Below are 14,005 nucleotides of genomic sequence, written 5' to 3'. Positions count from 1 at the left end.
CCTGCCAGCCCATTTCCAGTGTAACAAATGAACCAGAAGTAACATCAGCCATTTCCAACATCAATATATGATCTGACTGCCAAAGGTAAAACATTTTTAGATTTAGATTCAAAGTAACCATATTTAATACTATTTAATGTCGGCATGAAACAGAAATTCTGATCTTCTTTTCTGTGTGAAACAGCTTCTCGGACAATAAAAATGAGGGCAGGACTTGATTTTGTCCATCTAGAAAAGATTGTTCACATCACTGGACTAGTGAACAAACCATCAGAGAAGAGATGTTGTGAGCGGACGTTAATGCTTTTGATTAAAGATTACCAGGGCGCATGAATTAACAAAAAATGATGTGCACAGATAAATCATTTATAATAAACACAGCAACACTGCATAAAAAAAAGAATATACAAAAATAGATTTCAAAAGAATAAATTAGATTTTAAAAGAATAAATAGTATGCAGTCTCCACTCTTTAGAGGCATCCAAAATAATCTAGATCCAGATCAAGGAAGATGACAAAACAGGCAAAATGAAGAAATGCAAACTAAGGCACAGAACCTCAAAAGAGATGATTCAAAATGAGACATGAGCATATAAAACTGAACCACAACTTGTTTGCGTGCGCCCAGTATTGAGAAACCACTCCTTTTCTCTTGCTTTACAATACTCAGTGCCAACAGAAGAAACAACCATCTGACCACAGACGCTATTAATCCCCTGTTTTTTCTCCCAAGACTTCAAACGTTGACTCAGACCTCTGTAAAGGAAGGAAAAGCCACTGTTGAGGGCTTCAAGCTCAAACGGATTTTGACACTGCACACTTGTTTCAGCTTAGAGGGCCGTTGACTACAGCACTGGCTCAAAGCTTCAGAGGAAGTCTGGGTGCCATATTTCAGTCATTTCTCAGAGCGTTCCTCTCCTCTGAACATCAATGGACTGAAAGTGAACGGTGAGATGAGTAAGTGATGGCAAAACACAAGGAATCAAGATGATGAGTCTCAAACGATGCACATTCAGAACCAGCATGATGAAGAGCCCAAGCATTGAATCACAGAAGGTGTTCCCTCCATTGGTTTCATACCTGCTTTCACAACGATGGCCTCCGTTGAGGGAGAAAGAGCTTCGAGCTGACTGCTCCTCTTTTCTCTTCTCCTCCCGCATGCAAGCATTCAACCGGCTTGTTGATCATGTGACCTACAGGCTCCCTCTGTCGGTCGAGTTAGCTAAAGCTCACACTGAGCATGCTCAGTCAGTTCAAATTTCAAATTTTTTTTCTCCTGAGAGCAGGGCAACAACAAATTCAGGCAGCCATTTCATTGCTAGAAAGGACCAGAAAAGGTATGGTGAAGCAACAGAAACATGAAGCTCTGCAGTCTACCACAGGAACCAGGAGCAAGACCGTGTTATCCTTAATCTGTTGTCATCTCTCAAGAGGTCTTTATCTCCACTGAGCCCCTTTGTAGGGCACAGCCACAGATATCACAAGAGACACAAGGCCCAGAGAAGCCACTGACAAAAAAAACATTTTTAATGTTGGTATAAATCAAATCTGTCAGAAAACAAGCTGTTTGGTACACTTGTATTTCAAGACAGAAATAAACATGCTGCTTTATATACGGGCTGGTGATCAAGCATGTAATTGCTAGCAAGGGCTAATGAAAAACAATGATAGGATATAGTCTTTGCGAATCAGCTTAAATTTCCCAGTATCCAAAACTGAAATCATTCTGCACTTTTAACAAGGGCTGTGTACTTGAGTCTATGAACGTAAAACGACTCCTTTAAAAGCCACTTGAGGAATAGCATATTTCACAAATACACGGATATAGTTTCAACAGCACAATCTGGAATATTTCAACAAGCTGTATAGTAATCATGAGGAAACAGACTAGCTCAAGACAAAAGCATTGAAATTATGGCTATTTCATTTTGCTCTTTCCAATGAAAATGCCATTTAAAATATTCCATGAAATAAACAAAAAAAGTTATCTATTATCTTTCAGGCCATTAACATGCTAGTGTGTTTCTAAGCTTTCACACAGTTTTGTAGTTTTGCAGGGAAAACAAACCAAAAAAATTAGACTCTTCTTGCGCTGAACTGAATTTTGTTCAATAAAACAATTTAGAATGAGAATGCCCCGCCCCTAAAACTGACAGCAAGTAGCAAATCATGATTCACAGATATGACACAACTAAAGCCTATTTTTTTAAAGTGACAAGCCTTAAATATTGTGACAAAGTGATTTGTCCTGCCCAAAATTATTGTTTAAATGGTAAATAGACTATCGTTCAAAAGTTTGGGGTCGGTATGAGTTTTTGTTTTGTTTTTGAAAGACATCTCTTCTGCTCACCAAGACCACAAATACAGCAAAAACAGTAATATTGTGAAATATATACAATTTAGAATAACGTGCCACTTCTGATTAATTGAATGTATCCTTGCTGAAAAAAAGTATTAATGCCAATAAAAAAAGTCTTACTGAACCCACACTTTTGAACAGTAGTGTATGTGAATGTGAACACACTCAATATGTAGGCTATCATGGCCAGTCTCATCAGGAAGATGCAATATATGGAAATTAAATTAATAGGCTACATTCTATTTAAAAACTAAGAATGTTTTGCACAATTGCTCAACTTTTGCAGGAATGAAATAGATCTTAACAAGAATGAAAGTTCATGAAATTCCTTTTGATTTTGCAAGAATCATTTCTCAACACGATACAAGGCCTCGTCCTCCAAACTTGGCAGAGGCAGGAAAAGTCTCTTAATCGTAATTCTGCCAAACAACTGTACTACTGACACCACCACAGAACGGAGCTTCACAACTGAAGCCTGCATACTAGGAGTTTCACTGCCATTTTGTAGTCAGACCTCATACCACTGACACTGAGAGTCCGCTTTCCCAGAAGCCATGTTTTTCATATTGAGGGCCCTGAAAATCTTTTCCACCGAGCAACAATATTGTTTCCTATGTTCCAGTTGGGAAGCAGCTAAGATTGTCTATGCTTTCCTGGTCTTCTACAACAAAAAGATGGAAAAGAATGAGAAGGAAGGAGGGAGAAATACAAACAAAGAGAAAAGTGTGGCTATTTATCACAACCCTTTTGGATGGCCTTTCCGTTCCTTGCATTTCTTCTGAATCTACAGTTTGGTCACAAAAGAAATAGCAAAATAATACACTCTCACACACACACACATACAAGTAGAGTTGTGTTTTGTGTTGCGTTAAATCCAGATGGCTTCAGGCATGCAAACGAGCTTATTACAAATGCAGAGGGATCCTAGTATTCACTTCAATGGAATCTACACCAGGACCAGCCAGCAAAACAAAGCTTATTGCCAGCAAGAGGAGCAGCAGTCTATGTTTTGCACTGCTGATAGGCAGCCGATGTGACTCGTGTATCAAGAAAAGCATCAAGGATTCCCTGCATAATCGGCTCGATTTGCTTGGCTGCTCAAGTTTATCCCACTTTCAAGTTCTTCTTTGCTGCCACTGAAGACAAATGCAAAAACATTTTAGTAAACCATGTAATAATGCCAATAATGTTCTTGTCTAAGACATGACAAGAACTTGTGCAACAAGATTTGAGAGGCTACAGATTTTTCTAATGGTCGACGACCTGACAAGTGAGTTTTAAAAGAGATCAAAGGCTACCTTTTTACCTTTAAAGAGATAATTTGTGGTTATTCTTGTCAAGTTGATCAAGACCCATGGTACACAACTAGAATAAGGTTTTGGGTACAGCTAGACGTGAAAAAAAACAAAAAAACATCCATGCAGATCCTTTTAAAAATCCTCTGCTTGTCAGATTTGGGATGAGCGCAGGACAAAGTCTTAGCACTGAGATTGCTACAAGTTCCTGCTCAACTTCAGACAGGCCAGCTCTACAGATCTTGGAGCATGAGCTTAATCAGTTAATCAGAAAGATGACAGGTGAATCAGATGATATCCTAAATTTTCAAGCTCCAAAACAATAGATTGTTAGAGTACCAGGTCCATTCCTTTCAAAAAACCTAGCAAACCAGTTGGGAGCAGCAGCTATCTGGCAATGCTTGTTCCCTTGACCACAAAAGCAAAAATGGAGATGGAAATAATCCTGCTTCACTAGAGGGCAAAACCTCCAGCAACAAGGTTGTACCTGCCTTAAGCAGTGGTCTTCATTCATGGGGGAGGAGGAAACAAATTTACACTATCCAAATGACTAGCTATCTTCCCACACATGCACCGTCCCTGAGCACAGGTCACATGACCAGCTTGCTGTATAAAGCTCTGACATAGCCCACACTGAGCATGCTCAGATTGAGCTCTACTGTTCTTCACGAAGAAGGAAGAGCAGAAAAAAAACAACACTGCAGCCATTTTATGGAACGGCATCTAGCTGCAATCAATGGGCTCTTTGGAGTCTCTAATGCTGTTCCTCAATCTATTACCCTTGTGATACTTCAAAGGTTTCTAACTAGAATGAGAAGCAATACATAAACAGCACATTTTTGAATAAGCATATCAATGTTTTATTTGAATTTGAAATGTCCAAAATATGCATTTACACATAAACATGAATTATTACGTGTCAAACTATTTCCTGCAACATGAAAAACAAAATGACAATCTTAAGGAATGTGGTTTGGCTATTAAGCAAAAAAATCTCCTTGAGCTGATTTGAAACAATTTAGTTTAATAAAACTGCAAAAGATAATGTGGATGAATCATTTGTCTCTTAAAATGGGTTTCACATATCTTTTATTTTAATGTCAACAGGAATTGTAAATCAAAGATCATTAAAATGTACACAATCTGGAAATGATTAAACCACTCAGAAGAAAAAGAATCAGGCTCGATTTTTGTTTTCTAACAGGGCAAACGAGGTTGAGACCTTGTCTAATGTAGTTCCCATTGATTTCTGCAAAGCAAGTGGCATGAGTATATCCACAAAATAAAACATGTCTCAAATCTGTAGTTTATAATCTAAAAAAATATCACAGACATGCATGCAATATGCAGAGATAAGTAAACAATAAGAACAAAGGTTGATTCAAAAGGTGTTAAAACTGTGGCTCTATAAAGCTGCTAAAGCTAAAGCTGTGACACTATAAAACTATACAAAACATTGTTTTTACTAATGATGCATACATTTTTTTGGCAATATTCAATAAAATAAACGAAAGAAATTCGGTTTTGGCCAAAATTGTTTTCGAAAGTAAATCACGCTTCTGAATTTGAATTTTGAATTTATTTAATTTAAATGGGACAGTGCATATTCATGAACGTAAAAAAATCAAAGTTGAATGTAAATACGCCGGATTTAGCACAATGCTAATTTCCATCCGTAGTCCCAAACATAGACAAATACAAACCAAAAAACAAACAAACAATATACATATCAACAAATATACATATAGAGCTAAAAAAACATTAAAAGTTCCTATACCTTATAGAGTACTTATTGTAATATTTATTTAAAGTGCATAAATGCCTGTACATAGACATCCCAAAGTGCTTATTATAAATATATAAATAAAACTACCTATCAAATTTTACCTTCATACTTAATGATTACATTTTTGATTGTTATTCAGCCATCTTTTAAGATGTTTCTTAAATGAAACAAAAGTGGGGCTATCTCTAATTTACGTTGACATACTGTTCCAATTTGTGCAGCCTTTAATAGAGAGGACATTTTGTGCAAACGAAGATTTTCTAAATGGTACTTCACAATCCCCCCGGGTAAATGATCTAGTCCTCGTCTCGCTATTTCTCTTTTTGATAAAATCCCCCAGGGGTGGTGGGGCGATTCCATTCATAGATTTATAAATAAGACAGCTATTTTTAAAATTTTTAAGATTTTCAAAATTCTCTAATGACGGGTTTTGACTGTCAGGATACAGTCTAAGATAAGTATCACGATACTTAACTTGCTTAACCAACACAAAAATAGGAGTCATTTTAAAGCTTAGAAGCTTGGCTTTACAGTGAATATAGGGAATATGACTATCAGTTAACAAGTGCTTTTAAATTATACATATTAAATGTGCTCTATTTTCATAGCGTGAAAAAATGCTTTATATAAAAATGAGATCTGTAAAATCATCGTACATAACAGATAGACTTGTTTCATATATCGTTGAAAAGGTTTCAACTAGCTGAATACAACAAGCATATTTGTTTCAGTTAGAGACCAAACTATAGCAAGTATTTGTATGAAAAACATACAAACGCAAAACATTAGTAAACCATAGTAGATCATGTATCTTGTTTACAGAAGGTGGTCTTGAACGAGCCCAAACCCAACATAAGACAATACGCAGAAATGCAAATCATTGACATGACATGCTGCTTGGCTAAAGCTATAGGACTTGCGGGATCCCATCGTGTCGCGATCATGATGCAGTGTTTTCCAATGTCTTTAGAAAGTTCTTCTAATGGAAACTGGATCTCAGGTGTGGTGGATGGGTACAGTGGTAAGGGATGATGTGTCTAGACCAATCGGACACTGTTTTACTGGAGCGTGCTTGGAATGGTTTGTTCGCTCTGATTGACAGGTCTTGATTTACCATGTGCCATAGAATATAAGTGTACTGCTGAAACAGCGTTGGAAGGTCACTCATCCACCAGAATCATATTACTTACTGTTTATTCTATGTACTTTTATTGTGGGATTGTGGCAAGTAGTTCTTATGTTCAGTAAAATCACTTGCTTGGAAGGTTTTTGGACCCGTGGTTAATTATGTTTCGAAATAAACGGCTAGCCTACCTAATCCATTGCAAGACATGAGGTGTGTTGACTTAAAGCGGCGCAGCGCTGTGCTTACCAATCTGTGTATGTCATCAAAGTAACGCAAGAGCGATTAGAGAGCAGACGGCTCTGTATGCTTATTACCGCTCTCGCGGTACTTTGATGTCATGCACCGATTGGTCTGCGCATTGCCTCTTCAAGACGAACACACCTATTAATACATTTAGAATATGTAACTACGGTGCTCTTGCTTCATTTTTCCTTGTGTGTCTGCTGCACTTATTTTGCACATGAGCCACACGCACCACAAAACTACGCACTCTAATGATGACCTTGGTTAATCGACCATTGAAAGTTTTATTAATTAAATAATTATCGACAACGAATCAATCGTTCATTAATCATTAGCATCCATAATGAGGAGCTGCATCGGAAATAGGCTATTGTCCTCTGGAGAAAAAGATGAGGCTGAGCTGGTCGCTCACACTGAATCAGATTCAGACTTGACGGCCATGCTTGCCCGGGCTGCCGCAGGCATTGGACTTGAATGGAATCCTCCACCTGTCTTGAGCACTCACGATTGGATGATTGGTTCCTGGGTGCGCACGCGGTTTACAGCAGAGTTCCGCCCCACTGCCTTTCTTCCCAGAAGTGCATGAGGAGGTTCAGCAGTTGTGGAAGGCACCTTTCACTCCCCAAAGCCTCTGCCACTCACACTACCCTCGATAGTGGGGCCTTCAAGGGTTACGTGGAGATTCCCCAGGTGGAGAGTGCAATAGCGGTGCACTTGTGCCCGCAAGGTAGTGCCACCTAGCAGAATTGTCCACGTCTCTTGTCCAAGGCTTGAAAGATGACTTCAGCCCTGGCTACTAAGGCTTACAGTGCTGCTGGACAGGCCGTCTCCACCGTGCATGCAATGGCCATCCTGCAAGTCCATTAGACTTACAGAACTGCACGAGGGTAGTTCTGAGCCGGGGTTGATGCAGGAACTTCGCACGGTGACTGATGTCGCCCACCCCTCGGCCTGACGAGGTCCACCTTGGTGGTCCAGGAAAACCATCTCTGGCTGAACCTGGCTGAGATGAAAGACGTTGACAAAGTTTGTTTTCTCAACGCCCCCATCTCCCAGTCCGGCCTCTTTGGTGACACTGTCAAGGACTTTGTCCAGCAGTTCAGGAGCAGACTGAGGCCATTAAGCACAACCTGTACTGGCATGATACCACCGACACAAGGCCGCCACGGGCTGGCCCCCAGTTTGCTCATTGCTAAGGGAGTCCCCCTGAGGCTTCTACACCTGCTCCGGCACGATCGGAGACGTGAACCCGGCCGCCCCGTCCACCCCCCTTAGAGGAAGGCCGTACAAAGAGAGAGTCTTTTTAAGAAAGAGTTTATTTCTGTTTTGCCACTTGTTCAATAAAAGAGCAGTTTCCTCAGTCTCTGTGCCATACCAGGCGTGGTTTGGCAGTGAGCAACGCTCTGCTTCCTCACTCTCAGCCACCCCTTCTTTCACCAGGCCAGGAGTTCACATTTCATGGACATGCTGCTTCCTCACACCTCCCTAGCCAGTTCCTTTAAGGGAACCACAGAGCCAGATAAGAGTCACACCACAGTCACTGCCTCTACTTCAGGAAGCTATGCACTTCCCAGCTCATCCCGCTGGCTCATTTGGACAATCAGACTCGGCTATGCGATTAGGTTCACCAGCTTATATACCCGTAGGTCCGGGAAGGAGTGGCTCGGCATGCAAATCTCATTCACGAATATTCATTGGACCGTTTTCGTACAACTCTGAGGTGATTGGGGTTCCCAGGTGAGTATCGACCCCAATACGTCATTATCGACGAAAAGTCTCTGCTCCCTCCTTCAGGGAACGAGGGTTGCATCAGTAACCAAGACATTCTCTTTTGCGTCTTACCGTTTTTAAAATATTCTGTCAAACTGCCCGTTTTGGCAAGTATTCATTTAAACAATTGGTTATGTGAAAGTGAGCAGTTGAGGGACACTTGGGTGTGTATCATTGGATCTGTGCATTAGTTCTTAAAGTGCCAGTTGCCTAAACCTGCAGCTGTCTTGAGTCCTTAATGTTAATTCAAAAAAAAAAAAGAGAAAAATCACTCGCTGCTTCTGAGTAACTTTAGTAACTTTAATAAGGATTTATACAAGGAAGACTCTGCACTCTTATTTTACATTTGATTACTTTATATTCAATTTCTGTAGGAATTCTGAATTTACTGTTAGACATGCAGTACCTGACAAACTTAAAACACTGTTTATTTAATTTGTATCTTTGTTCTGTTGCATTTATTTGTTCTTATTTTCATTTCTTAATTACTGTTAGATTTTAGTAAACCAAATCTGTAGATTTAGTCAACTAAAAACTTATGATATTTAGTAGATTAAAACTAGACTAAAACTAAATCAAAACTTGCTGTCAAAATTAACACTGCCAGCAGGGGAATTTGCTTCAGAATTAGGCCTGAACGAATAATCGCAATTTACATGTAATCGCACTTAAATCGAGATGGCTTATCGCGATTTTAAAATCGCAAAGGCTGCGATTGTTTATTATGCGCAGCTTGTCATTGATGTACAGCTCTGTAAACGCTGCTCCATCTGAAAGCACTGTGAGTTTGAGTCACTTATAACATTTGCATTTAAAAAAACAACGCGTCAAACATCTTTCCAAACCATGAGAAGCATTTACGAACCTCTTGTCCAACAACAGACAACATTTAATAACATGTATTTACTCCAAACTCACTTCATAACGACAGTTGAGCATCCTTCTGTGAGATGATGTGCCTTCTTACACAGAATAAGGCAGTCGTGTGTAAGTCATGTTTAATCAAAGCGTTACAATCTTCTGTTTTTTCAGCTACAGCGATAGGGATTTCCTGGAATGCTGCGCATTATTGTACTTTTGTGGCGGGCAGTATTTACTACCAATCAGCCGCACTCCACTGACAAGCTGTGCATAAAATAATCGCAGCCTTTGCCAAATTGTGTGCGGTTTTATTGCGATTAATCGTGTAGCCCTATTCAGAATTACGAAAATATGAGTACCCTCAAATTTTGTTTGTTTGTTCAGAAACAAATTATGTAGCATAGGTAACAATTTTTCCATCACAATATACCTGACAAAATTCTTCAAATGTGCAACTATTTCTCCACTGATTTTCAGTTGTATGCTCTACTTATGTCAAACAATGGACAAAGTTAATGGCCTCAGATAACATATATCACTGCTGGCAGTTGGTTGGGCGGGACCTTGTGGCTCCTACACCTACTCACTCCAGATACCACAAGATACCAGTGCTGGTAGGCAAACATACAGCTTTTAAGTTTGCACCAAACATATCACATTCCAATCATGCCAAAGAGTTCAACTTCAGTCTCAATTAATCACTAATACGGCAACCAGACTTCTATGCATCTAGACATTATTGAACGTAACCCTTGTAAAGAAGTGGCTAAAGAAATTAGAAGTGGCTAAATTATGGACAGATGGTTCCATTTAAACCATCAGTCACAAGTTTTATTTCATCAAAAGCTTCATCCACATTATATTTGACATGTCTTAGACAACAGCAAAAGACGACGCACCAGTCAATCAACCAAGGGCTTCAAACTTTGCTGACTACAATGCGAGCAAGGTTTTTCTTTAACCAGACTTCCAAACAAGGGCAGTGCCGAAACATTCATAAATCCATAATGTTGCTATACTATTTCTCTTAAAGGGATATTTCACCGCTGGAAAGGTGAATGTGTATTTAAATTGGGTCATTTATGTAGTAGAAATGTGAAATTATTTTAGAAGTTGGTGCCTTCTAGACTGAGAAAATGGATGTGGATGAAAGACAACAACTCCCAGAATGCACTTGCTTCGCTGCCCTACGAGGTCACTCCCAAGCTACGCCTACCGGTTACAGAGGGCAGTATCGGAAGAAATGATACAACTAGGCTACTAGTTGACTCGAAACTGAAAAGACGCCGTTTTATCGTGAGATCCCACCCCCTATGGGCGGGTTGAAAACATGCGGAACGAGCTCCTACAACTGGCTGTAGTCTCTAGCCTCTGGCCCAAAAAGCCTCCGATGACGCAAAATGATGATTTTTGCGTCATCTGAGGTTTTTTTCCAGACACACAATACATCTCTCATCTCAGGGTGACAGGGAGTCCTTTAAAGGGATAGTTCACCCAAAAAATGTATTCTGTCATCATTTACTCATTTTCATGTCGTTCTAAACCTGTATGACTTTCTATGTTCTGCAGAACACAAAAGAGAATATTTTGAAGAATGTTGAGGTCCAAACAACATTGGACACCACTGACTTTCATTTTCAGTTTATGGACAAAAAAAAGAGATGACACATTTTTACATTTTAACTTTTGGGTAAACTATCCCTTTAATTGAAAATCAAATTGTTAGGTGTCTAAAGATTATTTACCACCTCGTGAAGTTTCAGCCTAGCCAAACAAGTTCTGAAGTTTCCAGTTAAAGTTTCACCATACCCACCTTCCTAGACTTTAAGCCAAAGTCACCATTTAGATCAGTTTCACAAGACATAAAAACATTTAGAAACACCAAGTCAGCTTGAGTCAATCACTGGATGCATCATTGATGTCTCTGCAATGAAAACTCAATGGTAGTGGCTTAAAAACAATATAACAATATCTGTCTGGAACTTTTGCCGTTAGCACTAAAGCATTGCTTGATTTTAGACTTTAAATATTCAACACAAAAACACTCCAAGGAGAAACTCTTAATTGCACCATCTGTTTGATGTGTCAGGCAGAACATTTCTCCAACAAATAATTGTATAATGTATGTACTTTACCTCATTCCTTCCTACAACAGACACTAGAAGCTGTTAAGAAGGGCCAATCACAGGGCTCCCCCTGTCGGTGAACAAGTGCAGTTTCTCTCCAATAGATAAACATGATGTTGTTTCCTCATAGTACTAACGTTACATATAAGAGAACATTATTTAAAAACCTGAACACCCTCCAGACAACAGAAATAAAACTGCAATGCTTCAATATTATCCAATAAATTGAATAAAACTAAATTCCCGAATGACTCATCCAATGTGTATGACTTCACCCTGTAAAAAAAAAAAAAAAACCTTCCTAAAGGAGTGTACAGGATTTCAATCGGAATTTCTATCATAATTTGGAACTAATCCTTAAATCCTAGGTAGATCAATCAATCAAATAAGATTCTTAAATTTGATCAGCGCACATAGTAGATTGAAATAATGTTATGCTATTGGACAGTTAAAAGAATACCACAAGAAAAATATGACTCCTGAAAGCTTTTAAAAAGAATCATAATAATAATTTTAATGTCCTAAAGTGGTATTTTATTCGGTTGCTAGTTCTATTAGAAATGTTTAGAATATGAAGAAAATACACATTAGGATCCTTTAGGATAGTGAAAATTATTACAGAAATTATAAGTTGATTCACTTGGAATTTAACGTTAGGGACATAACAGTTTTCCAAAGAGCAAACCGGTGTCTAAAAACCTTTTATGTGTGACCAACGGTAACTTAACGTTACATGTATTTTCACAACACAACACTAATGTTGACAACTGCTTTAGCACCAAGTAGCCTTTAGCCACAGCTTCCTGCATGAAAGACGTTACAAACTACGGGTATTGCTAAAATATTCCCTAACGAAAGGGATAGACTGATGGGTGTTAGGCTGGTGGACGAAGGGATGTGCTTGTGGATGATGTAGCAGCTACAAACAATATAACAATATGCACTGCCGCTGTATTTACAATTGCAACAGCAGCATCTGAAGCCGGATAGTGCCCTGGAACTAGCATAACAACAATCACCTCGCCGTGTACAAAGAGCAAAGGCGACCTGTATTCAGGTTTCCAGGCAACAGCAGCCGCACTGCAAAAAGGGAGGCCGCCCCATTATGTTCCTTCACAATGCTTCACGACCACTCACTCGCACAAAAGCACCGAGTTTTCACACTGAAACGGACAGTCAGGCGGGCTCTTTGAAAGACTCGTGACGAAACGTGCGCGGGTTAGCCGCTCAAAGCTTCAACCGGCGGCTCAATGTGCCACAAACAGTCTGTCAGCCAGTCGTTGAGTCAAACTGGTAAAAAACGCATAATTACACAGATAAAACAAAGTTACAATGCAGAATCGTTGCTCTGCTCTTACCTCAGTTTTCATTGAAGCCATGGCTCCTCACCCCGAGACCCCGCCCCCTTGGGATACGTCACCGGTTCATTTGGCGCTATGTCTCCAATAGTGGAAAAAAAAAGTACTAGTGAGGTTCAACCATAGACTGTAGGGTTCAACTCATTTCTGAGAATCGGTTCTTTTGTACAGTTTCTAAGAACTAGTTCAAAACCTCGTATAAACCCCGCCAGGACGGAATTACGCCACATACATATGCAAAAAAAAAACGATGCTTTAATTTAGTTAGGAGTCTGTTTATTTAATTTTAAAGGCGAAGTTCAACAGTATACCTAAAATAATACAATTAGTTTTGGAATATAGAAAAGCTGTTTTAAAAAAAGACAGTATAGTTAATATTTGTAAATATGGTCAAGCTGATAACTTCCCAAAACCCCACTGAAACCAACCAACAGGCCAGCCAACACAAAACTAGAGGTATTTCAATTTTTTTTTTTAAAATTCATTATATTTATTGTTTTATCTTTTTATTGCATTTATTTATACATTTTTTACCATTTTACCATCAAAACGTATTCAATTTTGTATTAGGTTTTATAAGGGGTTGTTATAATTAATTTTATTTGCCCAAGTTCAATTTGCTGATGATTCATAAAACATTTAATCATTTAGAATCTAAAATTTTTATTCACATGAAATGATATACAAAGTTCATTAACATCACTTGGCTGAAAAAATGTGTTGATGAAACTCTCATATTTACAGAATGTTTCATTTGTAAAACTTCTATTTTAAAGTATCTTTTTGCCTCATCAGCCAAAGCATCAGTTCACTTCAAATATCAGCTCCGTCATCCAATAGCAATATAGACCTGCACTCTCAGTCATTCAAATTAATGATTCCTTCCTGAATCCGACATTGCTAACCTTTGCTCATTATCTGTAAGGAAAGAATAGTGGGTTTTGATCCTCAAATTTATTTTATTTTTTTACCATGCCAGCAGGCCAGCCAAGACCACGATACAATAGGCCTTTTATTTCAGCAAAGAAGTAATTTATCTGACAACCTATCAACATTCTCCATATACATTTTTTTGTTACC

General features: G+C 38.8%; 1 protein-coding gene across 11 annotated transcripts in view; it reads right to left on the bottom strand.

Moving 5' to 3' along the window:
• The window catches only part of ehmt1b (euchromatic histone-lysine N-methyltransferase 1b), a 32,645-nt gene extending 19,665 nt beyond the window's left edge, over positions 1 to 12,980 (bottom strand). For 5 of the 11 annotated variants that reach the window (XM_084137059.1, XM_084137063.1, XM_084137065.1 and 2 more), the window contains exon 1: positions 12,926 to 12,978. In XM_084137059.1, the coding sequence (XP_083993185.1) occupies positions 12,926 to 12,946 (21 nt within the window). In that variant the 5' untranslated portion in view covers positions 12,947 to 12,978. Of the gene's footprint in view, positions 1 to 1,081; positions 1,185 to 3,666; positions 4,252 to 12,925 lie in introns of those variants that run through there. The other 6 variants (XM_084137070.1, XM_084137061.1, XM_084137067.1 and 3 more) reach the window with 5 other exon arrangements.
• Between the last annotated feature and the right edge of the window lie 1,025 nt (positions 12,981 to 14,005).

Source organism: Abramis brama, assembly GCF_963993115.1.
Source record: "Abramis brama genome assembly, chromosome: 15".
In the NCBI taxonomy this organism is placed as follows: Eukaryota; Metazoa; Chordata; class Actinopteri; order Cypriniformes; family Leuciscidae; genus Abramis; species Abramis brama.
The sequence above is the reverse complement of the archived record's forward strand: the minus strand, read 5'-3'. Positions and strand labels throughout refer to the sequence as shown.